This window comes from Oenanthe melanoleuca, chromosome 26 (genome assembly GCF_029582105.1).
Source record: "Oenanthe melanoleuca isolate GR-GAL-2019-014 chromosome 26, OMel1.0, whole genome shotgun sequence".
Taxonomy (NCBI): Eukaryota; Metazoa; Chordata; class Aves; order Passeriformes; family Muscicapidae; genus Oenanthe; species Oenanthe melanoleuca.
Window position 1 is genome coordinate 4,060,712 of NC_079359.1, and position 25,615 is coordinate 4,086,326.

Genomic DNA, 25,615 nt, shown 5'->3' on the forward strand with positions numbered 1-25,615 from the left:
CTTAGAAAAAGTGACCTAAAAAAGGTTAAATAACCCCTCACTAGCTGACATGCAACATGAAAATAAAAATCAGGAAAAGGGAAAAGGGTCATTAACACTTGAATTTAATTGCAAAAATTAAAAACTTTTTTATTCTTCTTACATACAAATCTCATTTATTTACATACTTTACAGGCTTTTCCCAAGTATTTACAAAGTTTGCAATATATTAAATTAGGACCATCCATAAAATTCTGCATTAAGTGCATATTCACATTCTTTTCTTTTAATCCATCACTGAATTTAGTGTTCAGCATTGAAACAGTCTTTATGCATATATAGCTTTACTTCCCAGCACCTCTGAGCCTTTAGAATGTGGCTCCCCTCCCCAAGACAAGGAGATAATGCTAAAAATACATCACCTGCCATTTGTGTGAATCTCCAAAGCAAAGGGAAGTCCAGCATCTCCCTTGTCTAACTCAGCAGGACACTAAATCTGCCCTTTACAGGGTGGAGGTTTCTGAAGAGGAGGATACCTATAAAATTTACCAAGAGGAGAAAGTTTGGTTTGCAGGAAGCAAAAGCTCTTTGTGCACCCACTGAAATGGCCTCACCATAGGAAATATTCAGTTCTCCTGGGGGCCACAGGGCTGAACATGGACCTGGGACTGGGGTGTGTGGAAGGGAAACTTCCCTCCTGGAGGGAGGGAACAAGAAGGTTTTGAGGGAGAAGGATCCTCTTTTCTGAGACACTGGTGTTTACAAAGCTCACATCTCTACCATGAGATGCTCTCCTGCTCCCCACCCTCTCCTGCTGCTGCTGGAGCACAGGAGGCCATGAGGGAAGAGAGGGGCTTTGATCCAGCCCAGACAAACCAGCTTCTCCTCCAGAACACTGCAAAAACAGGCTCTTGGTGGGAGAAGCTGAAGTCTGGAGGCTCACGGGAAATCTGACTCAAAGCTCTCCAGGGCCTTGCAAAGGGACCCCTCAGGGGAATCAATGTGTGCAATAACAGTGGGCAGGGGAAAAATGAAAAGGAACAAAGAAAGCAAAAAAAAGAATCAATAGAAACTGCCAGCTTGGCTCCCTTGGGGGCCGCTGATTTCCTGGTACTGCAGTAAATCATAATAATCCTTTCTCCTCCTTTCAGTTACCCTGAGTTCAGGACTGACTGACAGCACTGGTCAGTGACCCCTGCTTTGGGGAGCAGCTTTAAACCACGATCCTCCTGCCCAGCTGACAGGGACACCCTGTCCTTCCTGCCTGGCAAGTGCAGAGGTGACCCCTCCTCACCTCTGCCCACTGGGCTCTGGGTAGTACCGATTTCTGGTGTGATTTCAGAGCAGCTCTGCAGCCTTTGGGATGTGGGGTGAGGAGGAATCCATCTCCCAGCTCACAGGCAATGAGCTCTGAAGCACACAAAGGGACTTGAAATGTGTTGACTGGGAACCCATATGAGCTGGGCAGAGTGGGAGTGGGAGATTGTCCAAACCAGCACAGAGAGTGCAAAAGAGAAGCTGAGGTGAGAGGGACCACGGTGGGACACCCCCTCTGTGACTCATCTGATCATGGCTGTGAAACCTCAATAGCTGCAGGAACAGCCCTGTTCCCCCCAGTTCCACCTCACCAGGTTCTCTAGGGAAGTCCTGCAGCCTTTCCAGGGACTCTGAAGCTGGAGCTCTGGATGTGGAAGATGACCAGGGCTTAATTCCAGTAAAGGTATCAAAACCTCTCTTTGGCCATCCCAGTTTTGCCATTGTGGCCTCACCTCCAGGTTTCCCACCCTGGGATGTGGAAGGTGTGAGCACCACTCCTCTGGCAGCTGGAGACAGGAGCTGCTCTGGAAGCTGTGCTGCAGACTGGGGCTCTGCACTTCAGCCAAAATCAGCCCTCTATCAGCAGGAGAACTGCCCTCCTGTTTTAGTTTAGCAGCTAATTCCTTACAGCTTTTGGAAGAGGAAGAGAAAATATACCAGAGAGCTTGAAAACAAATGATGTAAACTCCGAAGGGAGCGAGGTTGGGACATATGCAATGTATTGCTGAGACAGAGCTGGAAACTTGTGCAGAGCCCATAAAGTGCACTTGGAAAGCTGCTCTGCAAACAGGCCAGACTCAGCAGCTCCTGTCCAACCAGCTGCAACTCTTCGAGGAAGGGAGAAGCACTACGTGAGAACACTTCTGCTAAACAGGCACAAACCTGCCCCTTCCTCCCCCTCCTCCTCCCAGCCCAAACAGCAACTGTAAATAGATCCATTTTCTCTGCTTCTTCCCCAAAGAGCCAGACAGCCACAATGGCTTAAGTGTGACTCTCCAAATCCAGGCATTTCATAGACACTTGGGAATTGTCTCCGCAGCTCTTTTACAAGTTACAGTCAAGGACACTTAGCAGTGACAGTGTCACCAACCACAATCTCAGCAAGAATGGCTCCAGCAGCATCTTTGAGCAAATGCTTTACAAAAACGGGTCACATACAAAACCAGTAAGAGGTGAAGGAACCTTGTCAGCCTTTGAATTTGATTTGAGAAGCTGCCAAAGTGTAAATAGCAACAGTCACTAATGAGGCCCTAATTCTGCCATCACTGAAATCCCAAATTTCCATTAACTAAGACCCAGGCTTTAAGAGGAGGGAAGAGAGTGCTGTGTGTGTATGTGTGTCTTGGCATATACAAGATTGAATGTAGTGTCATGAGTGTGAAATACACTCCAAGCAGTGAGAATACTAATGGAAGTTTTATTAGTCCAATTCCCTTTAATACTTTGAAACAAATTATATTAGTCCTTTCCTATCCTGAGAGAGTCAGACTCTCCCCCTTTGGTTCGACTAGATCTGGTGTGTGTCCAGCTCCAAGGGCCATGCACAGACTGACACAGGTGCTGGGCTTGTTCTTATTGTTTTGACAGGAGAAAAACAAGGGTTATGCATAGAAATGTTTGTAGTGTCAAGGCCTCAGACTTAATTCTTTGGAGCAGGAAGTGTCCTCTGCCTTATTCTTGTACAGGAGCCAGACGTGGTCATCCCAACTTGGCAGCTTTTGTCAGCTCCTAATCAGATTAGCACAATGTTTGCTCCCACTCTCCTCAAAAACAAAGGCTGGACAGACATTTTCCCAGTCTGTCATTTTACACGTACCTAAAATATTTACAGAGAAAAAGGCTCCTGCTCCTGAGAACAGAGTTAACTCACTGTCAACCAAAACCCCTCCCAACTCCATATTAACAAGTGTGAGAGTATGTCCTGAACTCCAGCCCTGGCCTATGAGTTCAGCCTGACACATCTGTGAATGATCTTCAGCAGTGGGATCAGACTTGGAAGGGACCGGAGCCTGCGAGCACCGAACCCGAGCCCCGCTCAGGGCACTGCAGACAGCACTGCTCCAGCAGCAGGAAACACACAAAGGCAGCTTGGAAAGGACCCAGGAAAAACCAATGTTCATTCTGAAGACAGAGTTCCAGATCTGGAACGAGTCAATGCAAAAATATGCCAGGGAAGAGGGAGGTTTCAGGTGCTCCCAGAGGTACAGTGGGCTGGGAACGCAGGCAGTGCCTCCAAAACAAGGAGCAGCTGAGAATGGCTGTGCAGCCCTTCGTGTGTGAGGTGAAAGTTGGACAGAGCTGCTCTCTCCCAGCCCCAGCTCCATCCAGAACTCCTGCACTGCCAGCACCACACTAACACATGTTGGTCTTTTTGCAGGAAAGGAAGTGGAGGTGAAGAAAAGCACAATTACCATTTGACTCACTCACAACCTGCTGACAGAGCTGCAGAAGGGTGATCACAACACAGAGAGGCCTGAAGGGATTCTTTTGGTACAAAAAGGATAAAGTGGGTGAGAGCTTCTGCCCTCAGGCTCAAGGCTCTCCCCAGCCCAGGAGCAGGAGCCAAGATCAGCTCTGCAGGACTCACACACTGCGGACGTGAGGGAGAGCTGGGACACATCACCAATTCATTCCCTTTATAGAACTGGCCTGACTACACAGGCTCAAAGCTTCCTCCTCAGGAGGAATGTACACAGAAATGTCACACACCCCATCCACTCCCAAACCCCCCAGGAAGTTTCAGAAGTGCCATAATCCACAAAGAACACAAGGTGAATCTCATCCTGAGAAATCCATCTGCTGCTCCTGGAGAAAAAACCCTTTGCTGAAAACCCAGGGCTTACCTGAGGGGACAGGGAGGGTCATAAATAGCTTGAGCTTCTCCCAAAATACATTTGAGGAAAGGCAAAGGATTACCTCAAGGGTCAGGAAAATAGTCATTTTTAAACACTGTAAACATGCAGGGTGGCAAAGCTGCCTGCCCCAGTTGCCCCGGCTCGCTCCTCTCAAGACGTTGCCTTGGCTTCAAAGATGAAAGTCTTCTTGTCCTGGGAACAGCTCTGTTTTCACACCCCACCATCCTTAGCTGGCAGCTCCATCACAAATCACTGCTGGCTCTGTCCCTCTGGCCATGAAGCTCGTTGTCCAGTGATCTGTGCTGGCATAACCTTGGGAAGAGGCAATGGAGAGGCTCTGTTAGATGAGCCCATCCTTAATGAGTGCTCCCATTTCCCACAGAGGGATGTGGCCATGCTGGAGCTCTTTGGAAAAACACTTCCCTCAGTGGGCACTGAGTTTGTAAAACCCATTGTGTACCCACGCTGCTCAGCTTTGAGCATCCCCTGCTACCCCAGTGTTGGGTGTTCCAGGCCACAGGATCACTCCCTGTGCTGTGACAAGCAGGCACACACCAGTCTGGAGGTGACAATGGCACAAACCACCATCCCAGGTGTCAGACAGGTAAGACCCAGCTGGAAGCAGTCTCCTGATTCCAAGGGCTCTCCCAGTCCCTGCACACCACAGCTCTGGTACTTACCCAAATCTCCAGCTTCCAGCTCCACCTTGAACACCTCACAGTGTCCTCTGCACGTGTCCAGAGGTGCAACAGTCAGGGTGAGTTGCCCACTCCCAACAGCAAACAGGCTGTGCAGGCTGTAGCTCTAAGACAGGAGGAGAGGATTTCAAAAGCCTGGCCAGCTTTCCTTGGCTCTGTCTGCCCAAAGCAGGGACAAGTCACTGCCCTGCAGCAGGTGAGACAGAGCAAACAACACGTTTGCTGCTCCCCCAGTGACCAGCAGATCACAGAATCTTAGCTGAGGTGAGCTGCATACAAGGGCTCTCCTCTCCTTCAAGGCAGGGCAAGATCAGCCTGAAGTGTCTCAGAATGAGTGAGACTCACTGCTAGGAACAGCTCCTAAGAACAATTCTGCCCAGGTGTGCACAAAAAGACCTCACCCAGCTATGGTGCAAGGCCAGACATGTCAATGGAGCAGGCAAGGGGCATTGGAACAAGATGATCTTTAAAGTCTCTCTGTTTCTGTGACATCTCCAGCTGCCAGGGGAGATGGGAGATGCCCCAAACTAGACACAACTGCTGGGAGGCACAGCCACCTTGAGATGCCACTTTACACAGATGGACAGAGCTGATACAACTCCAAATGCTCCTTTTCAGGACTGTATCGGCTACAAATACCCTGCAAATCCCACAAAAGCTCAGAGGTGCTGGGAGACAACTCACAGACAGGAAAAGAATGTCTCTGGTGTGAATTTCTCACCTTATTCCCCAAGTCTGGATGGCGGATGAGGAAGGACTGCAAAGAGGAAGCGTGGAGAAATTCCTGCAGAATCCGAGATTTATTCACAGACTTGCTCCTAAACAAACCAGCCCATATTTAAGAATCATCATACAATGATAATGTTTGCATTTAAAAGCTACTTTCCAGATAAAATTCTTGCCAAACATTCATGCCTGATAAACAGCATGACAGACTAGCCCTGGGAGCCAGGAGCAAAATTCAGCCTCAGTCTTTAAACCTGTGCTTTAACCTTCCCACTTTCCTCTGAGCTCCTGCACCAGGACCATGTAAAAAGGAAACAAACACATCCTGATGGATACCTGAACTTCATTTCCCTCTCCTTTTCCCTTAAAATGATCCAAGTCATTGACCAGATCCATTAATTACAAAAGATGCAGAGAGGTAGCACCATACACAACCATAACTGAACCCACATGGCAAGGCAGGGGGGATCCAAAGCTATTCTCTAGACCAGGAAATGTAACTGGAAAAGGCCAGGTGGGGCTTGTTATTTTTACATCCCTGTCTAGGGTGCTGACATGGTTAATTCTTCTGTATCATGACCATCCTTCTACCAGTGGGACCTTAGAGGTCTCTACCTCTGAGACCTCAGAGAACTCTGAGTTGTTCACTTTGGTAAAGAGCTTTTGGTTAACAGGGGCAGGATTAGAGTTGGCACAAGTCTGCACAAGACCAAACACAAATTGTAGGATTCTTTGATTTTCCATTACTTTTCAGTATTTGGAGAAGTCATGGCATCTTGTCTCAGTGTCACTGCTCAGTGTTAGTTAGCACCAGAGAGAAGACAGAGGTGACAGAAATATGAACCAGGTGCCTCAGGTGATCAGGGCACAGCCCAGATGATTTACAGCCTGAAGAACAGGACCAGGCAGTTCCTGGGACAAATTTATCTTATAATGGGACCAATACCTGGAGACCAAGCCACAGCTCTCCATTTTTAGTGCTGAAGTCTTGTCCTCAGAACAAATCAGTGCCAGCAAGCAGAAGCAGCATGTAACCCACTCCTGCACACCTTCCCTCCAGTTAAACTGCAACTTGCAGGCACTGGTGGCTCACACAGGCAGAGCCTGAGTACCCTGCAGAAAGGATGTGTCCATCTATCACATCTTTTGTCTGACTCACCAGGGAAAGAAAAATGGGCAGCTCCATAATTCAGCTGAATTTTCTTCTATTATAACCTCTGCCAGTTCTGGATCCTGGGACTGAAAATGCTTCAGCTCTTCATAGGAGAGATGCTGCCCTGTCTTAAAGAACAAGAAGCAAAGGTAAAAGCTGTGCCCCCAGAGTTGCTCCCTGCTCCCATTTCCCTCCCACTAAAAAACATCCAAGAGCAACAGGCACATGGATTGCTAAGTGCCCAAACACAATGATCATTAGTCAGAGGAGCAAGGCAGGGAGCTCTCTCCTCCCATATTTTTACACTGAGGTGAAATGTCTTTTTGGACACATGTTCTGAATGATGTTCATGCATGAAAATACCAGGCAGGGGCTTTGGGCTCATGCTGTTCAGGAGTCTGGACTCATCACCCAGCCTCACAAATCCCTGCATTACCTTGATTAGAAAAGGCTGATGCCTCTGGAGCTTTTCTGATAGCTCTGTCAAGTCTGTCACTATCTGAAGGCTTTTCACAGCAGAACAGACTGTGCAGTTTGCAGGAAGTGCAGAAGTGTTCTGTCTGCAACCTGCTGCCCACCAGTCCTGGCATTCTGGGGAAGAAACAAGGGAAACCTGTTTAGTAAGACCAAAAATGGAATGGAAAGAAGAAAAATTCAATTATAAACTCATTATCCTTAACATGAAACACTGAGATTTCTTATAGTTTCTGGTAGCTGTAACTCAAAAAGAAGAAGCTTCACCAGGCAGGGAAGTGGAGGGAATGTTTCCAGCACATTTTGGAGATACAGCTAAAGGTTGTGAGCAATGGGAGAGCTTATGGAAATTCCACTTCTCTGTACATGAGGCACACAGAACCTTCCATGAGCAACAGAAGGATGGCAACCATCATATGTGGTGTAATTAAACTGAAACAAGTCCATAAGCAAAAGAGCAACCCAAAAGTGTTATCAAGGAGATAACACTCAGTAAACAAAAAAAGATCCAGGTTGGAAAAAGTAACTCCCACATGGTTAGCACTGGTGTCATGAACCCTGCTAGGACATACCTGAAGTCATCACCCACCCCTTTACCACTGTGCTAATTTAGAAATACTTTGTCCCAGGCAATGATTGCCCAGTCTCTGATGTGCAGAAGATGCTGGGGAAATGTCAGATTTCACCAAGACATGCTGCTGCTGTTTTCATTTATCCCATGCATTGACTTGAAGATGAAATAGGGAGAAAAGTCCCAGCATGAGCAACCCCTGGACCACAGCCACACTCATTTTAAATTCCAAAAATTGTTGTTACACCACAATCAGCTGAACTGGCCTACAATGAACACTGTGTATGTTTACATCTTCAAAAATTCAATTTTCACATGAAAACACAACTTGATGCCTGTATCTGGCCTCCCTCCTCCAATTTAACAGCTCTCCCAAAAGAACAAAGAAACATTAAGAGAAGGGACTTGTGGCAGCAGGGTATGATCAGGACAATGCTGAACACCCCATGCATTTCTATGCTCAAGGATGTGCAGAGCAGCCACCACACTGAAAGGGTCTGGCTCTAATTTACAGAATCACAGAACCACACAAAGATCAAATTCCAACTCCTGGCCCTGCACAGAGACATCCCAAACTCCCACCCTGTGCCTGAGAGAGGTGTCCAAATGTTCCTGGAGCTCTGGTAGCCTTGGGGTTGTGCCCATTCCCTGGGGAAGAACCTTTCCTGATATCCAACCTAAAAGCCCCCAACATAAATTTTATATTGGGAGATACAGCAGCAGGGTGTGAGAAATGGGAGTGCTTAATGGAAATTCCACTTCAAACACAGATTTTATGGCAGTGACAGCTCTGGTTCTGCAGCCTTAATCCAACAGGACTATCCCATCCTGATCTGTCAGGGTGGGTCAGGAAAAACCCAAGGCCTGGGACACATCTCACATGAAATATTCAGGGATCTGTCCCTCACCAACGGGCTCACCCTGCCAACACATGTCAAAACTGCTCCAAAGCCTCCTGGACACTGCTGCAGGCAAACTCAGGAAACAGAAGGGATGGCAAAGGGAGAAAGGAGAGTGAAGTCTGACTGAAAAATCAAGGATGCACAGCAACTTTTTTGGGGAAAAAAGCACACACAACCTGCCTGTCACTGCCACTGCAATTTCCAGCCACACTCACACTCCTGCACAGGGCTAAGAAGGGATGAACAGCACTTCACAGGAGAGTCTTGTTTTATTTTCCCCTCTGACATCTGCAGCAGGCCACGAGGAATGTTACAGAGGATTTATGTTCATTGGGACACAACAACAAGGAGGAGACTGGGATTCATTTCACTTCTTTCTTGCTGGGTATTTCCAACTCCCAAATTCTGCATTTCCCACCCTACTGCTGGGATATGGATTGAAAGGGATCAGGATATAATTCCTAGTCTTTCTGGAAGACACATCCACACTGCTTTCAGGGAAAGGGGAAAAAAGGGAAAACAAAGTGTAAAATCCTTCTTGCAAGCAGAAGTCCTACTCCCATGAGAAACTGCTCCGATGTACTTTCCCTCCCTGCTCACAAGAGAAAAAAGAAAATCTTTGTTCCACTGCCTGTAGAAAGCTTCAGTTTTATAACAACAAAAAAACTCAACTCACAAAAAACAGCTGGTCAGTGACAGGAAACAAAAGGCTGAAAGATCTCACCAGAGAAAGGGCAGTCGCTGTGAAGAGAACAAGAAAACATCTCTACGGTTTGTCATCAGACGGGGCGTAGCAAGACTGTAATTTCTCTCTGGGCAAAACTCAGAAACCTCATCCCTAAGCATTAAGCACAGTTGTCCCCAAATTTTCCCTCTGGGCTCAGGGCAGTACCCCACGGAACAGGATGCTAATCAGCTTGACAGTACAGAGCTTGATTCCTCTTTTGAGCCAGGCTGGGATATTTGCATTCTCAATTGCTCAATTCAGGAGGTGATTTCTTTTCCCCATGAATAACCAGAGCAGAGCACTGGTTGAGATGCATTTCAAATGCTGCAAGTGGGGTTGTGGGATTTTTTTTTTTCCCCCTAGTAATTAATCTTTTAGATTTATTGTGGAGGGTGTTAGTCTGTGCACCAGCATGTGTGTGACTGGCATGACAAGTACGGGCAGCGCCTGCCCTTCCCAGGGAGGGCGGGAGGAGAGACGGTGCACACAGGAGTCAGCTGCCACTGGGGACCAGGGCAGGATTTTCCCCAGGATGCTGATTTTGTCTCCTTACCCTCCCTGCATTCCTTTTACATTATCACCCAGCCTGCCCAGACACCCTGGGGATTGTTCCAGTGGAAGCCAAGTGCTGTCTGTGCACACACGCTGTCTGTGCACACATGGCTGCTCAGGGATGCAAATGGAAGATGCTCTTTTCATCCCAGCACAACCCTCACACCAGGGTCCCATCCACTCCCACCCACTCGCTGGTGCTGGGTGTGGGCAATTATCCCTGTGGAGCTGGAGTGCAGGAGAGCAGCTGTAGCAGTGACACATCCAGCTATCTATTACACCACACAAGTGTGGCCAACTTCTCTCTGCTTTCTCACCCCTTTTTGAGGGGCAGCCTTCAGTTTGCCCAACAGAACTTCAGTTCCCCATTGGCCATAACCTCCTAATATTTCCTTTCATGTGTTATTATTTCTTCAAAACAAGAGCTGCCTTCTCCCCCATGTCAGGAGAGCTCCTAGCAGAGCCAGGGCTGGAACTTTCAGCTGCTAACACAGCACAGACTGAGATAACAATCTTCCCTAAAACACATCTATGATTAATGCTACAAGGAGTTTATGACTCTACTTTCCACTATGCAGAAAAATAATTTTCAAGTCACCATCAATTTAAAATGAGTACCTCGCCCTTCTTGGCTGTTTTCACAGAGGATCTCCCAAATTTTTGGCTGCCCCCAGCACTAGAGAGGGGTGTGTGTGCACAGCCCCAGAGATGCTGGGTGTGGATGATCAGACTGTAAGCTCAAGGTTCCTCAGAAGAGCTGGCCTTGCTTCTGCCCATTGCAGCAAAGCAAATTAACTTATGGAAACTTGCCCACATGGATCTGAGAGCAGGATCTCAGCAAGCCCTGTTTTCTTCAGGGACCATATGGAGGGCACAGGATCAATCTGCCAGTGCAGCAGGTTCAAAAAAAAAGCCTCTAGCAGGAGGAACTTTTGTTCCTGAAGGATACAGAGCCAAGGGCTGCTCCTGACCCTAAAAACGTGTTCAAAACACAAACCCCCTGTTTGTAGCACTGCAGGTGCTGAGGCAGTTTGCTGGCTCCCCACCAAGCTGGTTTGCTCCCTAGCACTCAGGTCTGCAAGGCTGAAGCAATCTCCACCAGGCAAGTGCCACCAGGTCTGCACAGACAAGTCTGGTCCCAGGGAAGACCCCCAGGACTTCACAGCCCCCCAGGTGTTGTGTCCATAGGGGCTGTTGCTGCCATCACCCACAGAAACTGAAAAGAAACTCCCCAAAGGACTGGCTCATGTACTGAGCAGCTCCACAACCTGCAAAGGCTGGCTCCAAATCCCAGACTTCTCTGAGGATGAAAATATTCCCCAGACCCACCAAATGCTTCACTGGAGCCAATCCTAGAAATATTCAAGCAACTTCAGCAAGCATTGGATGAACTCAGGGCTCCCAAGAAAGGCTGTGCACTGAATATTCCCCCAACATTTCTCTGTCCTTTCCTGTTGACCCATTGTACAAACCTGGGTGTTTCATTAAAAGGGGATTCTGCCCCTCTGCCCCACTCAGGTGAGACCCCACCTGCAGAGCTGCTTCCACTCAGGGACCCCAACACAAAAAGGACGTGGAGTTGCTGGAGTGAGTCCCAAGGAAGCCACAGAAATGCTCCAAAGGCTGGAACCCCTCTGCTGGAACCAAGTTGGGAGAGCTGGGGGTGTTCATCTGCAGAGGAAAAGGCTCTGGGGAGACCTTAGAGCCCCTTGCAGTGCCTAAAGATCCCAGAGAGCTGGAGAGGGATTTGGGACAAGGTCTGGAGTGTAAGGATGAGGGGGAATGGCTCCCACTGCCAGAGGGCAGGGATAGATGGAATTTTGGAAAGAAATTCTTCCCAGTGAGGGTGGGGAGGCCCTGGCACAGGGTGCCCAGAGAAGCTGTGGCTGTTCCATCTCTGGAAGCATTCAAGGCCAGGACTGACAGGGCTTGGAGCAACCTTGGATAGTGAAACAATTTAGGCATCAATTCATGATCACAATCTATGACACAGGTAAATCATTCTAACTTTACAGATGTAGAATTCCAAGCTCTGTAGTTTCCAGGTGGCACAGTTTGGAATAGGCATTTGGAGCACTTTGCTGCACAAGCAATGTTTCCCAAACTCCATCCTGCTGAAATTCTTTACTAGGCTAAAAATTAATTTGATCATTTATAATGAAATGTCAAAGTCAGGCTAAACTGATGGGTTCTTAAGTAAGTCAGGCAGGAAACATAAGGATTATTAATTACAGCCTGCAAGTTCTGATTAAGAACTGCATCACAGTGGGGTTTTAAATATATACTACAAAGACTGTCCCTGTTCAGCACAAGAACCTCACCCCTCCCTCATGCTGAACTTTTATTGTAGCTCTGGGTATACTGAATATATTTATGCCACAAGAAGAAAGTACCTCCCAGTTTGGTTCACAGCATTTTTAGGAACAGCTAGGAACAAAATAACAGCTACAAAAAGCCTCATCAAGAACCCCTTTATTGTTGTTCTGGGGAGAAGTCAACAGCTTGAAGAACTACTCGTTCATCTCACTAATGGGTAACGGCTGCTCCACCAGCCCAGGGATCATTAGTCAACCTCGGGCAAAGCACGAAAATGATTTTGATCCAACCAGACATTGTGAAATCAAGTCTGCTGAGCCGAGCCCAAGAGGAATTCACAGTCCACTGGGGCAAAAGAGCATTATTTCCAGGAGAAATCTGCACCTACCAGTCTGAAAAATGGAAGATAGGGACCAAGCTGCCAGGAAAGCATCCAAAGTCCACTCCAGCTGCACCTCTGGTTACCTGCCCCAGTGACAGCTTGTGCTGCATGAGCAATGTGCCTCAGAGGAACAGCTTTGGAAACAAGCCCCTCCCAGCTGCTGTCACCTGCCTGATGGTGGTCTCAGCCTGTAAAAGGTTTGACATGCCTGTGTCACAAGAGGGCTCTGCCAGGCTGCTAAATGCCTCTGCAAGAGGCCACCTATGGCAAACGCTCTTCCCAGGGAAGGGAATCCAAAGCAAGGATTCACTCTGCAAATGAGGAAACAAGAAATTCTGGAGGCTTCACAATATAGAAGTAAAAGGAAGAGTATTTCATGTTCCACAGCAGCAGAATGGTTTGGGGTTAGTCTACTGCCAGCAAACTCAAATAAACAGCCCACTGGCTGAACCAAGGCCAAAGTAACAGAGAGTATGAACAGCTTGGCACCACCCTGCCCTGCAAAGTCAGCCGTTTTTTTCCCCTTTGAACGAGCCAACACATGTCTGCTGGCTGCTCTCAGGTTATATCATAAAAGGGTTGTTTACACACACAAAAGATCAGATAAACTGGCAGCTGTGCAGTGATGGGAGGGAGCCCTGCACATGCTGTGACCCACAACCACCTCCAAATGCTGCAGCCCCAAAGCGGGTGCACAAGAACACACATGAAAACAAGAGCAAAAACCAGCTCAACTTTGCTTAGGGAAAAAAAAAGTAACATCCTTTGAGAGCAAGAGAGGCAGCAGTTTAGAAATCAGATCCTGCCTTACCTCCCAAGCAGCCTTATTGTGCAACCCTCCATTCAGAGCAGGCCCATGTTCCTTGGGCTCAGGAATCCCTGAGCCCCATGGGTCAGACAGAGCAGGGGCTGCAAAGTCTTTGCTGGATGCTTTGGTGCCTGGGTGCTCAGCCCATGGGGAAAGGCTGGATGAACACCTGGGTGCTCAGCCCATGGGGAAAGGCTGGATGAACACTCTGGGTGCTCAGCCCATAGGGAAAGGCTGGGTGAACACCTGGGTGCTCAGCTCCCAGGGAAAGGCTGGATGAACACTCTGGGTGCTCAGCCCATGGGGAAAGGCTGGATGAACACTCTGGGTGCTCAGCTCACAGGGAAAGGCTGGATGAACACCTGGGTGCTCAGCTCCCAGGGAAAGGCTGGATGAACACTCTGGGTGCTCAGCCCATGGGGAAAGGCTGGATGAACACCTGGGTGCTCAGCTCACAGGGAAAGGCTGGATGAACACCTGGGTGCCCACACTGCTCTCAAGAAGCAGCAAGTCTCCATGCAGGGCAGGCATGCTGGATGCTCCCCTTCTCCACAAAGCTGTGCCAAGCATTGAAACACTCCAAGGCTGGAGTGAGAGAAACATAGGGAGAAGTGTTTTGCCTGCAAAGGGTTAAGATCAGAGAAGAGACAGGAGCTGGCCAAGTGCCAAGGCAAGCTTCCAGCTAAACCCAAGGTGGGCCAGCCAAGAGGCAGAGGCTGCTGCCCTCTCCCAGTAACCAGCTGCTGTCCTCCCCCAGTGACCCAGCCTGCTGTGACCCGTCCCCACAAATAGCTCTGGCACCCAGCAGGCTTTAGTAACACAGTGACAGGCCATTTACAAGGTGTTGCTAAACACTGCTCCTCCAGCTGGGCTCCTTTCTCTACAATAATTACATATAAACCTGTAAACATGATTTTAGCCCTACTGGTCTAGGCAAAAAGGGGTATTAACACTTCTTCTCCAAGCTGGGGATAACTTGCACAAGATCTTTTTTCCAGCACTGAGATCCATGTGTGCTTTTGTCTGATTTCAGGTGTGCTGAGCAGTTACTGACCCAGCTGATTCTGGGCTGTGAAGGATGAGTGTGCCCAAGACCAAGTGTCATCATTAAAAGCAAAGCTGGATTCTCCTCGAGGTCAACCCCTGCTACCAGTGCAATGTGCAAATTGTCACGTCAGGCCACAGCCTGTTCCCCACTGACAAACCTGCTCTGCTGAGGTTTTTGAGCTGCAAGGACAACTTACCATGGGCAGACACGAGTTAATGTGAGAGCAGCTTAATGCTCTATTCATCACATCATGGCAGGGAATAGTTACCAACCAGCTGACATCAAAAATTGTATTTAGACATTAACAAAGCTATAGGGATGACACAGTTGTGAAGGGAGGAAAAACCAGGTAGAGTGACCACCAGTTTAAAGCCAGTGTGGTTTTAAAATTTCTGCTAAAAGAATAGAAAACCCCTTTTCATTTGGCTTTACTGCAGACTTTGAGAGCTCCTATAATACTTCCTAATGCTTGCAGGGGAGAGAGGAGCACTCCTACCCCTATTTTGCACCAGAAAACTGAAACACTGAGGGAATTGTCCATCCCAGCCTATGTGAGAAATTAATTCAGAATGCACAGATCCTACTTTTTCCCTAGTATTAGATAGCCATGAGTTAACCCATCAAAATACACTGTGTTCCTTACAGCAGGTAGACCCAGAGCTCTGACAGCCTCTCTGGGGTTGTAAATGAAGTTCTGATGTGCCAAGAGCAGCCAACGTGACCGGGGCTTTCACAAGCTCTGCATAAACACCAGCTCAGGAAGAGCAAATGCAAACCACATTTCCACAGACCTTTTCCCCAACCACAGAGATCTTGCCCTGGGAAAACAGCTGGAAGAGAGGCACAGACCCAAGGGTCTGAGAGTCAGCTATCAAGGAACAAAGGGTGGGAACACAAGGTTTAATATGGGAATTGATCCGGGGGGAAAAGTCAGCAAGAAAGAGAGTACAGAGACAGGCAAGAAGGAAATTTACTTTGGACTCAATCTTATAAACAATGCAAGATATTTGTGTGGATGCTGCTCCTCACCTCGGCTGCTCAAAGGTCCACCCACAGCCACTGACAGACAGGCAGCCCTTGTCACCCACAGCAGAGCTCTGGGGTGGAAGGGACAAGGATGGAGGGCAGGTCACCATCAGCAGGAGGGAGTGGGGAGCACATCCTGCACCTCCCAACACCTCACCACCACTCTGACTGGAGCTCTTGGCTCTCAGGGGAAACCCAGCAACTGAGCTGCCTTTGTTCTGCAACACAAACCTGGCTGCTCAGCCCACACCTCCCAGCAGAGCTCCAACCTCAACCCCGGACACAGGAAAGCTGAGGAGGGACAGCAGGCCCAGGCTGCCCCTGCCTGCCCAGGCACAGAGGAAGGAGCAGAGCACTCCTGCACCCACTCTGGACTGTGTCCACACCACAGCAACGTGTGCCAGTGTGGCCACAGCCTGCAGCTGACAACAGGTGGCTTCCAACAGGAACAGCCCCAGCTGCCTTTGAACTGGTGCCCAAGCACAGAAGCTCCAAGCTCCAGCCTCAGCCCCCTCAACATTTTCTTCCCAGGATCTGTGTAGGGAAAGGAAGAGGAGTTTGTACGTCAAGTCTCTTCCTTAGTGGTTTTCTCTGCTGCTCAGGCACAGTGCAAACATCCTTTCTATCTCATTAATGCATATAAATATCTCTGAGGGATGCCAGGAGGATGTGCCAGACTCTTCCATGGTGCCCAGCAAGAGGACAAGCAGCAATGGCCACAAACTAAAACACAAAAAGCTCCACCTCAACATGAGGAAGAACTTCTTTCCATGGAGGGTGGCAGAGCACTGGAACAGCTGCCAGGGAGGTCATGTCTCACCCCTGCACACATTCCAAACCCACCTGTTCCAGGTGACCCTGCCTTGGCAGCTGGGCTGGACTAGGTGACCTGCAGAGGTCCCTTTCAACCCAAATTATTCAGGGATCCTGTGATCAGAGAACACCAGACCTGCTTGCAAGACCTCCTGGACTTACACTCTCATCAACAAACAGGACACAAAGGCAGTTTTACCCCTTCCCTACAGCAGACCACAAGGCCAAAGTTAGGGGCAAAAATAATACAACACACACAAAGCAGGGCTGAAAGGGCTTGGAAGAGCACTCAGCCCCAAGCCATGGAACTCCCTCTTCCAGATCCCTGCTGGATGGCTTCACCATGTCCTCTCAGCAGCAAGCTGTGACAGTGACACCAGTGTCACTGGGACAGTGCTGGTGGCTGCAGCTGCCTGCTGGGAAGCCAGGACATGAGGGATTCCCACAGGAACCCAGCCAAGGTTCAGGCTGGGTGCTGCACTCTCCCATTCAAATAGCCAGGGTCCTGGCCAGTTCCTTTTGCTGAGGCAGGATCAAAGTCACTCCAGCCAACCCCAGTCAATCTGTTAATTGGGGCATGCTGTGGCTTCCACCACAACCTAATTCTGTGGAAAGAGAGCAGGAACTGCCTCCCCCCTCTCCTCTTTTCCCCAGAACTGGATGGCTGCCCACCCTATTGCTCATCGCTTCTGGAGACTAATAGGACTCACAGAGGCAAGAGGGATTTTATGTGCATTTAAATAACAACACTACATCTTTCCTCTCCATCCATCCTTCCCTTTTCCCCTGTTCCTCTGCATGTTTCCCCATGTTCTCATCATTCAGCTGGTTTTTCCAAAGGAAGGCCAGAACTGTTCCTGCTTTTATTTACCTTTACAAGGAGATGCTCATGGGTTCAGGCACCCTTGTCCTACAAACCTTTAGCTGTGCAAAGGAACCTCCCTGGGCTCTTCTCATTCAAAGGGACCCTGTGGTATCTGAAGGAAGAATCTGTCAACTTTCTGGACAAAAACTGACTGAACAAATAGAGTAGAACCACAGAATGGCTTGGGTTGGAAGGGACCTTAAAATCCATCTTGCTTCACCCCCTGCCATGGGCAGGGACACTTCCCACTATCCCAGGCTGTTCCAAGCCCTGTTCAACCTGGCCTTGAAAGCTTCCAGAGATGGGGCAGCCACAGCTTCTCTGGGCAACCTGTGCCAGGGCCTCCCCAGTCTCATAGGGAACAATTTCTTCCTAACATCCAACATGCCCTCCTTCAAATTTAGGCCATTCCCCCCTGTCCTGTCATTCCTGGCCCTTGTGAAAAGTGAAATGAGCATTAAATTCCCATTGGATTCCAGTAGGGCAGGGGGGTGTTCACCCATGGAAAAGCTGGAATGCAGCAGATAAGCAGGCACCTAATGCCAAGTGCTTATCAGAGCCATATCCCCACCTTTGTTCTTCACTCCCAGAGATATCCCAATGTATAAGGAAGAAGAGGAACAATGGGGGATACCCTGTCCCACCCATACAAATTGGAATCAACAGAAATCCCATGTCACGTCATAGGAAAAGAGGGAGGGAGAGAATGCAGAATGGTGCTGGCATTTCAGGGAGCCCTTTTGGGCTCTGGCAGGAAGGTCAGAGCCAACACAGACAACTCCAACACAATGAGGTGCCCAAGCTAAATATAAACCTGACATGGGCACAGCTACAGGAGTTTGTTTTTACAGTGAGCAACCAGACCAAGAACATTGTGCCACATCCCTGCTCAAAATAATTCACAGCTTTATCATCACTGACAGTCTTTGTGCTCCAGCAGAGGCAGAGCCCAGGCCTGCACCCACCTGCCAGTCTAAGTCAGTGAAATGATTAACCAAGAATGAGAAATAGCTAAACTTTTCCATTTCTATTATGCCATTCTAGGAAAATCTATGATGTTGCTCTCCTGTGATGGGATCACCTCATAGGGAACCCTTATCTGACTTCCTCTCTCACACACACACACACACACACACTGCCCTCAATGTCACATAAACATGACAGAACTCAATCCCCCAGGCCTTCCCAAATGTCACTTGGAAAAACTCATTTTTCTTAAACCAGGCCTCAAGTTGAGGCTTTAACACTTGCTCACAAATATCAAGATTTGGTTGAGAATCTGGTTTTGCCTTACTCAGAAAAAACAAAAAAAAAAAGGTGACATTTCCCCAGCAGAGTTATTTCAGTTCTGGTTCTCAGAAGTGCAAAGATTCCTCTAGAGGAAAGGGAACTCTTGTGGAAGAAACACCCAAGGTGTTAAAAGCAAGGAAAAGAGAATGTGCAAGAACAAAATTATCAAGTTAAAGATAAAACATGCTGCAGACCCAGTGAAGCTAGAACTCAAGGATGCTATTTTTAAGTATAGTGGTAGGAAAAGAGAAAACCATGATGCAAAGCCAGCAACACATTTGTGGTGCCCTGGAGACGCTCGAGTGACTCGTGGGGCTGGTATTTAAGTTGGTATTTCTTGCTAGGCTTATGTTCCAGCAGGGAAAACATTTCCTTACTCTCCAGCTTGTACTTCTTGGCAATGGGCAGGGACAGCAGGCGGATGTGGCCGACGAGGGAGCCCCAGGCCTGGGCTCTGGAGAGCGGCGCCTCGGGAGGCAGTGGGTTGTAGGGCTGGATCACCAAGTACACAGTCAGCAACACCAAGCCCAGAGTGAGCAGACCCTGTGAGGGAAAACAGGCACAGAATTAACCACACTGCAGGCAGCTGAGGGATCCTCACACCAGACATGCCTTCTGCTGGTGTCACAGGGCTGTGGCTGTGCACCACAACATGAACACTGTTATTTTTGCTGTGTCTCCTCCTTCATCTGCAATGCTATTTATGTAAACAGAGTTGTCACTCAGTTTTATTATTAGGGCTGTCCAAGGATGAAATTAAGCAGCCTTCAAACCCAAGCTACACAAACAACTCTGTTCCTGTATTTTAGCACTGCAAATAATCCAGCAGGAGATCAATCAGGATTATCTACAGACAGTTCCTTTCCCTACCTAATCAAATAACATTTGCACTCCTGCCATGCCTCTTGCACAAGGAAAACCCTGTGGCTTTTGCAAACATCCGTCAAGCCTCGAAACACTTTGGCAGAGTTGGCACCAGCTCCCTCCTCCATACCAGAATCCCAAGTAAGCCCAAAAGAGATGACATGACGCATTTCTCCCCCTGGCCAAAGTCAAACTGAATCAAAAGTAAAAACAAGCACAGAAGCTGAAAGTCCAAATTTGCAGTTTCCTGTTCTCCTGCCTCATTTTACAGCTTCTTATAGGACACGAGGAAGAGAGCTTGAATTTTTTTCCAAATAAAACCCATTGCAATGGATTTGTAGGATGACACTAAAGTATTACTGAATATTATGTCAGTGGGAAGCTTTTCAGACTTGAAGCAAATATCTGGTCTTGTGGAAGGTGAATTTGAACTAGATGATCTTTAAGATCTCTTCCAACCCAAACCAGTCTGGGATTGAATGATCTCAAACCTACCTAACAATAGCATCCTTTCACACACTTTGCAAAAGTTTTTACATAATCTTTTAGTTAAGGCTTTTAAAACACTTTTTTTTATCATCAAGCATGATGATAATAGGTTTATTTCACAGACCAAAAGGAGAATAAAGACCTGTAGAAGTTTGTGGCAGGGACACAAACAGAGCCATGTTCACTTCACTACTCAACCCTGAACTTGAAGAGTCTCTTTCCTTCCTCATATTTCCACTCAGGATGCCAACACTAGGAATCTTAGTCTGAAAAATCAATCCAAATCTCATTATTTAATAATTTATGGGAGAGGAAGATGTTGACAACATAAATTTATTTTTAAGCACACATGAACAATTCCAAATATTGGGCAGCTGTCTCCTGTTCTTAAAGCAGCTCAAGACATGAGGGAAGGAACAGCTTTTAACACTTTTTTTCTACACTTAACAGCTTTTTAAATAAAGATATTGGAAAATTCATCAAGAAAATACAATGGGAAATTAAAAGTTAGGTGCAAAGGAGAACCCTGACCCTCAAAGGCTGTGTTCATGACAAAAATCATCTTACCTTGTACAGAGCCACTAAGACAGGGTACCGTGGAGGGCCCCTCTGAGGCTCATTTCTTTCTAAGAGTTGCTTGATGAACTTCTCAATGGCTTTTTCTGACATGCCACACTGGTGGCCAGTCTGCCTCACCAGATCAATGGTCTCTGAGAGCTTGTCATAGATGCTGAGCTCGTTGGCAGAAAGCTCCATGGCCTCAGAGGAGAAATCCCTGAGGGGAGATGGGGTGTTAACAGCAATCAACTGCAGCCACACAACCCAAAGCCATCCCAGGAATGTGGCAGTGCCCAGGAGAGAAGGAAGGTTCCTCTGGAGCAAACCTGCTCCCAGCCAACAGCACAACACTGAGCTGCACTCCTAACAGTCTCTGCTGGCTCAGGATCTCCCGCTGACTCAAAGAAGCCGTGAAATTTCCTGACAAGAGCAGAACCGGCTGAGATTCGCAGCTTATGGAAATGAACAAAGCTTCCCAGAAATCAATGGAACTCCATTTATTCATCTCTTCCAAATGAATCCATCCTGTAAAGCAATTGCTCACCAAGTACAAAAGCCAACAATACAAAGCTGATCATCACACGCAGCAGCCCCGCTAAGCCCTCCCGCGCTATCATTTTAACCCAGATTTGTTTTCATCAAATCCCCCGTCAGCAATAGGGACAGGACAGAGAAACAAGCAGAATGTGTGGGGCAAAGTTTGGCAGTTTACAATTTGTTTAAATTTTCGCAAGCTCGTGTCCAGGCCAAGTGATTATTGAGTAATAGCAGCTCTGCAGGCAACAAAGCCCCCAGCTCCTTCTCCAAGCCTGCCTGCAGGTCAGAGATGCCACAGAAATAAATATCCCAGCAAGAACTGCATTGTGCTGGGTGACAAAATGGCATCTGACAGTAAATTATTTCTCACTTATAAGAACACACCCATGAGAGATCAACATAAAGTTGGAATAAAAAAAAAGTATATTCCTCTACCACTTTCCCTCTGCCACAAAGGCCTTTTTGAGAGCAGCTGATGGGCTCAAGAAAAGATGCAAAGAAATTGCTGGACTAGCTACAAGCTGCCAATGTGAGAATCGTATTGTAAAAATTTTTCCCTATGCCTGGGAGAAACACTGGCAGTGCCTGGGGGAAAGGCAGAATCTGTAGAGTTTTGCTTTGCCTCTTGTTTCTGAGCTGGGTAACACTAACCTGATCAAACTGGGCCAGCTGGGAGAGAGTTCAGCACTGCTCTGCCCTGAGAATCATCACATAAAACCACTAGAAGCATGATGGATAATCACTGCTGAAAATTGAAATCACGCCCTTGTCCCCATTTTGCTCTACAGTTTCCTGCCTCATGAATCCGCTCCACCCAATTCACCACTTTTCACCCCAAATTCTGTCCCTGCACTGTGAGAACTGTAACTATTCACAGGGCTCTGCACACACCTTCCAGCACAGCCTGCCTGGGAAAGCTGAGTTGCTCTGCCCATCTGAGCACACACTGACCAGCCCTGAGCAACCTAAACTGAGATTTGCTCAGCTGTAATTTGCTCTGGCTGCTCCCACAGCACAAATCAGTCATAACTCTATGTATGGATAGAACCAGAGACATTATAAAGTTCAGATCTGAGCTCTGATTTGCTTTTAAAGAACTGGCCGACATGTCTCCCCCCAAATCACGGGGATCACGAGTCACAACTCAAGCAAGGGCAATCTGAATATCTTCTTTTTAATGCAACACTGGGGTGTATTTTCAAAAACCCCAGGTTTCACAGGAGTACCAGCTTCAGCAATTGCTTCTCTCCCCACAAGATCCCCCCTGTTCTGCCCTTGCACACTTGTTTATGTGGTCACATGGAGCATCAGTTCAGGGAAATTATCTGGCTGAAAAATAACCCCAATTTGTTTGGTCAGCAGCTGCCTAAGCATTCAACTCCAGCAGTTAATGTCAGATGTTATATTAACATCAGGGTCAAATTTCTAGCCACAGCCACAGAAACACCAAAAAGGTAAAAACGCCAAATCAAAACCCAGCCCTGAGAACACACTGCACTGCATTGCTAGGTTAATTAGTTCCTGGCCCTCTTCTATCGACATTGCTTGTGTTCCATGCAAATATTTGTCCCAGATCTTGCCACCTGAGCAGCCCCATGGGCAAGCAAAGCAGGTTGGTCAATAATATCTCATATTAACCTCTCCAATACAAGGACTTTTTCTTCTCATCTGTAAAGAACCTGCCATGCACGTGATAATAAAAACAAGGCATTGCTTTCCTAGCTCCTTCATTCATGCAATACCCTGATTCATGGAACAAGCAAGAGCCAGCACATCTGCAGGATATTAAAGGCCTTTTTTTTTTCCCCTCCAGCTTTTCTGGTTATTCTAGTTGCCTGGCCACTGTAAGTGGTGTGCTAAGTGGTCTGAAAGATTATCTAGTGTCCTCTGGCTCCCAAGTGCCAAAGCTTTCCTCCATGAAGCTGTCCCGTGCAGAATTCCAGCAGATTCAACAAGCTTCTGCTTGCACGATCTGCCTGGAACCACTTATAACAAACATCCTCACAGAAATGCTGTCAAACACTGTGGTTTCCCCTTTTCCAAACAACAGAAAAATCCTGCTAAAATACAACATTACTATATATCCCAGTTCCCATCCCTCTCCATTTACATTCCACTCTGAGCAAACACCTTTGTAGACAACCCCTGTAAATCACAGACACTGAAAACCCAATCCAGCTCCTTGACAAATACAAGAGTAACTCAATCCTCCAGCTAGGAAATAAGGCATTATGCTCCCACATTGTTGGGAGAACAGATGAGGCCTTAAAAACAAATAACAACCCATTATTTCCCTTCCTATCCCTCCGATACAATCAATAAAGCAGTAACAACAGGCTACTGTACCCTCTTTGCCACCACAGACACTGAGCAGAGCTCATCCTTTGCAAAGCCTCTAGAGAGAGGCCTTTGAACGAGGAACCCATGTGTTATTCTGGTTTTTTATGAACTCCACCACCCTGGCAGTTATCAGCAGCTCTCTCCACAGACAGAAACTGTGATGGCACTTGGCTCGCAGGGTTTGCACGCCAGTGCCCGGCTCTGCCCACAGACCCCAGCGTGGTTAGTCCAAGGTTTTAGAAGGTAAATATTTAGACAGAAACGGTGCTGGAGGAGCCTTTAAAAGGGAAAGCTTGCTCGCCTTGCTGGCAGAACCTACAGTGATGTACATATATATAAATACAGACATAAAAATACACTCCCATCTGCTTTAACACTCCTGATGCCGCCTCCCTCGCCCTGCCCGAAGATCAGGTCCCATCCCGGCGCTGAAACCCCTCCGGAGGGACCCTCACCCAGCCACAGAAGCCCCAGCCACGGGGTCATTCTTAAAAATAAATCAATAAACTGCAGCAGGACACCCCCAGCCCCCCCGCACGGCTCCGGCCTCCACAAGCAGGGGACACCCCCCGGCCGAGCCCCGGGCCCCCGCGACCCCCGCCCGCAGCCGCGGCCTCACCCCGCTCGTGTCCCGCCCGGCGGCTCCTCCCGCTCCGGCTGAGCCCCGCCCGCCTCGCTCCGGCTCCGGCTGCAGCTCCGGCCCCGGCCCCGGCTGAGGCTGCGGCTCCTCCCGCGGCGGGGCGGGCGCGGAGCCGCTTCCGGCTTCCGGCACGGGCCGGGCAGGGCCCGCACAGCGCCCGGGGAACCGGCACTGTACGGGAACCCAGCACTGCCCGGGACCCCCTCACAGCACCCGGGGAGCCCAGCACTGCCCGGGACCCCCTCACAGCACCCGGGGAGCCCAGCACTGCCCGGGACCCCCTCACACCATCCAGGGAACCCAGCACTGCCCAGGACACCCTCACAGCACCCGGGGAGCCCAGCACTGCCCGGGACCCCCTCACACCATCCAGGGAGCCCAGCACTGCCCGGGATCCCCTCACAGCACCCGGGGAACCCAGCACTGCCCGGGACCCCCTCACACCATCCAGGGAACCCAGCACTGCCCGGGACCCCCCTCACACCATCCAGGGAACCCAGCACTGCCCGGGACCCCCTCACAGCACCCGGGGAACCCAGCACTGCCCGGGACCCCCTCACAGCACCCGGGGAGCCCAGCACTGCCCGGGACCCCCTCACACCATCCAGGGAACCCAGCACTGCCCGGGACCCCCCTTCACACCATCCAGGGAACCCAGCACTGCCCGGGACCCCCTCACAGCACCCGGGGAACCCAGCACTGCCCGGGACCCCCTCACAGCACCCGGAGCCCTCAATGCCTGGCCCGGCCCAGCCCATGAACCCTCAGCATCTTCCTGAGCCCACAGAACACCCGAAATCTTTCACAGCCACATCCCACAGCATCCCTAATACCGCCCTCCACCCGCAGCACCCCATTAGTCACCAGTATCACCCCACAGCCCTCCCCAGACCCTCCAGCACCCGCTGGGACACCCACACAGTGCCCCCTTGAACCCCACTTTTCCCCAGCCCCATGGGGGACACAGGTGCCCATTCCCACAGGCCAAGTGACAAGCACTGAGCACACTATTAACACCCCCTAAAAAATGTGGGCAAATCCTAAAAACTGTGGGAAAGGCTTTGAGGGGTAAAGGGCTGGAGATGAGGCAAGAGGAGGTCCCTGGAGGCACCCCTGGCATGAAAAGCTTGGGCCAATGCAGGAGTAGGGGTCTCAGCCTCACCCTACTCTCAGACATGATCTTCAGTCCTTAACTGCAATTAAACATATTTTCAGTCAGCTCTTGATTGTGGGTGTGATGAGTGTTTTTGGTACATCTCTGATGCATTTTCATAGAATCCTGGAATGGTTTGGGTTGGAAGAACCTTAAGGATCATCTCATTCTGCTGCCCCTGTTCCACAAGACCAGGTCCCTTGAGAGCAACCTTGTTTAAATTTCAGCCTTGTTTAAGTTCTCAGCCTCAACAACTTCCTGCAGATCTGAGTTCTGCAGATGAATTAAACATTGCAAGAAAAAGGACTTCCTCTACCCAGGTTTGGATTTCCTGCCCTGTCAATCCCAGCCCAGGGAGTGGGATTATCTCCTCATCTCGATTTTATTGCCGTTCCAGGAGAACGGGGTGAAATTTTGGGAGACACTCCTGGGCAAAACCCAAATCCCATGGCTGGGGCACTGAAAGCTGTGGTTGAAGATTTGTTCCAGCTTGTCAGAAACTCGTGTGGGTTCTCAGCTTTCAAGGTGGATT

At 48.8% G+C, this 25,615-nt stretch overlaps 1 protein-coding gene and 1 long non-coding RNA gene across 5 annotated transcripts; both read right to left on the reverse strand.

Annotated features, from left to right (window-relative positions):
* Nucleotides 1-83: 83 nt before the first annotated feature.
* C26H6orf89 (chromosome 26 C6orf89 homolog) lies at nt 84-23,986 on the reverse strand. 4 transcript variants are annotated; one of them, XM_056511692.1, is made up of 8 exons: nt 23,910-23,986; nt 20,423-20,630; nt 18,880-19,045; nt 7,165-7,319; nt 6,735-6,856; nt 5,571-5,667; nt 4,832-4,955; nt 84-4,463 (listed from the first exon to the last, which is right to left on the reverse strand). In XM_056511692.1, exons 2-8 carry the CDS (start codon nt 20,609-20,611, stop codon nt 4,378-4,380), a joined length of 939 nt encoding a protein of 312 aa, XP_056367667.1. In that variant the 5' UTR covers nt 20,612-20,630; nt 23,910-23,986; the 3' UTR covers nt 84-4,377. The 4 variants fall into 4 exon arrangements, with proteins under 4 accessions (XP_056367667.1, XP_056367665.1, XP_056367668.1 ...); XM_056511690.1 differs by lacking the exon at nt 23,910-23,986 and adding an exon at nt 20,740-23,779; XM_056511693.1 differs by lacking the exon at nt 23,910-23,986 and adding an exon at nt 21,602-23,775.
* On the reverse strand, nt 12,412-14,757 carry LOC130263845 (uncharacterized). Its single transcript, XR_008842401.1, has 2 exons — nt 13,900-14,757; nt 12,412-13,861 (listed from the first exon to the last, which is right to left on the reverse strand). It is a non-coding gene; the product is annotated as an uncharacterized LOC130263845 (long non-coding RNA).
* Nucleotides 23,987-25,615: the final 1,629 nt, after the last annotated feature.

Coding starts and splice junctions, on each gene's coding strand:
- C26H6orf89 (XM_056511690.1), bottom strand. CDS start 20,918: ATGAATAAATGGAGTTCCATTGATTTCTGGGAAGCTTTGTTCATTTCC. Junction 5,668..6,734: donor TGCCCATTTTTCTTTCCCTG/GTGAGTCAGACA, acceptor TGGTTTGTTTAG/GAGCAAGTCTGTGAATAAAT. Junction 4,956..5,570: donor ATCCAGACTTGGGGAATAAG/GTGAGAAATTCA, acceptor CTCCTGTCTTAG/AGCTACAGCCTGCACAGCCT.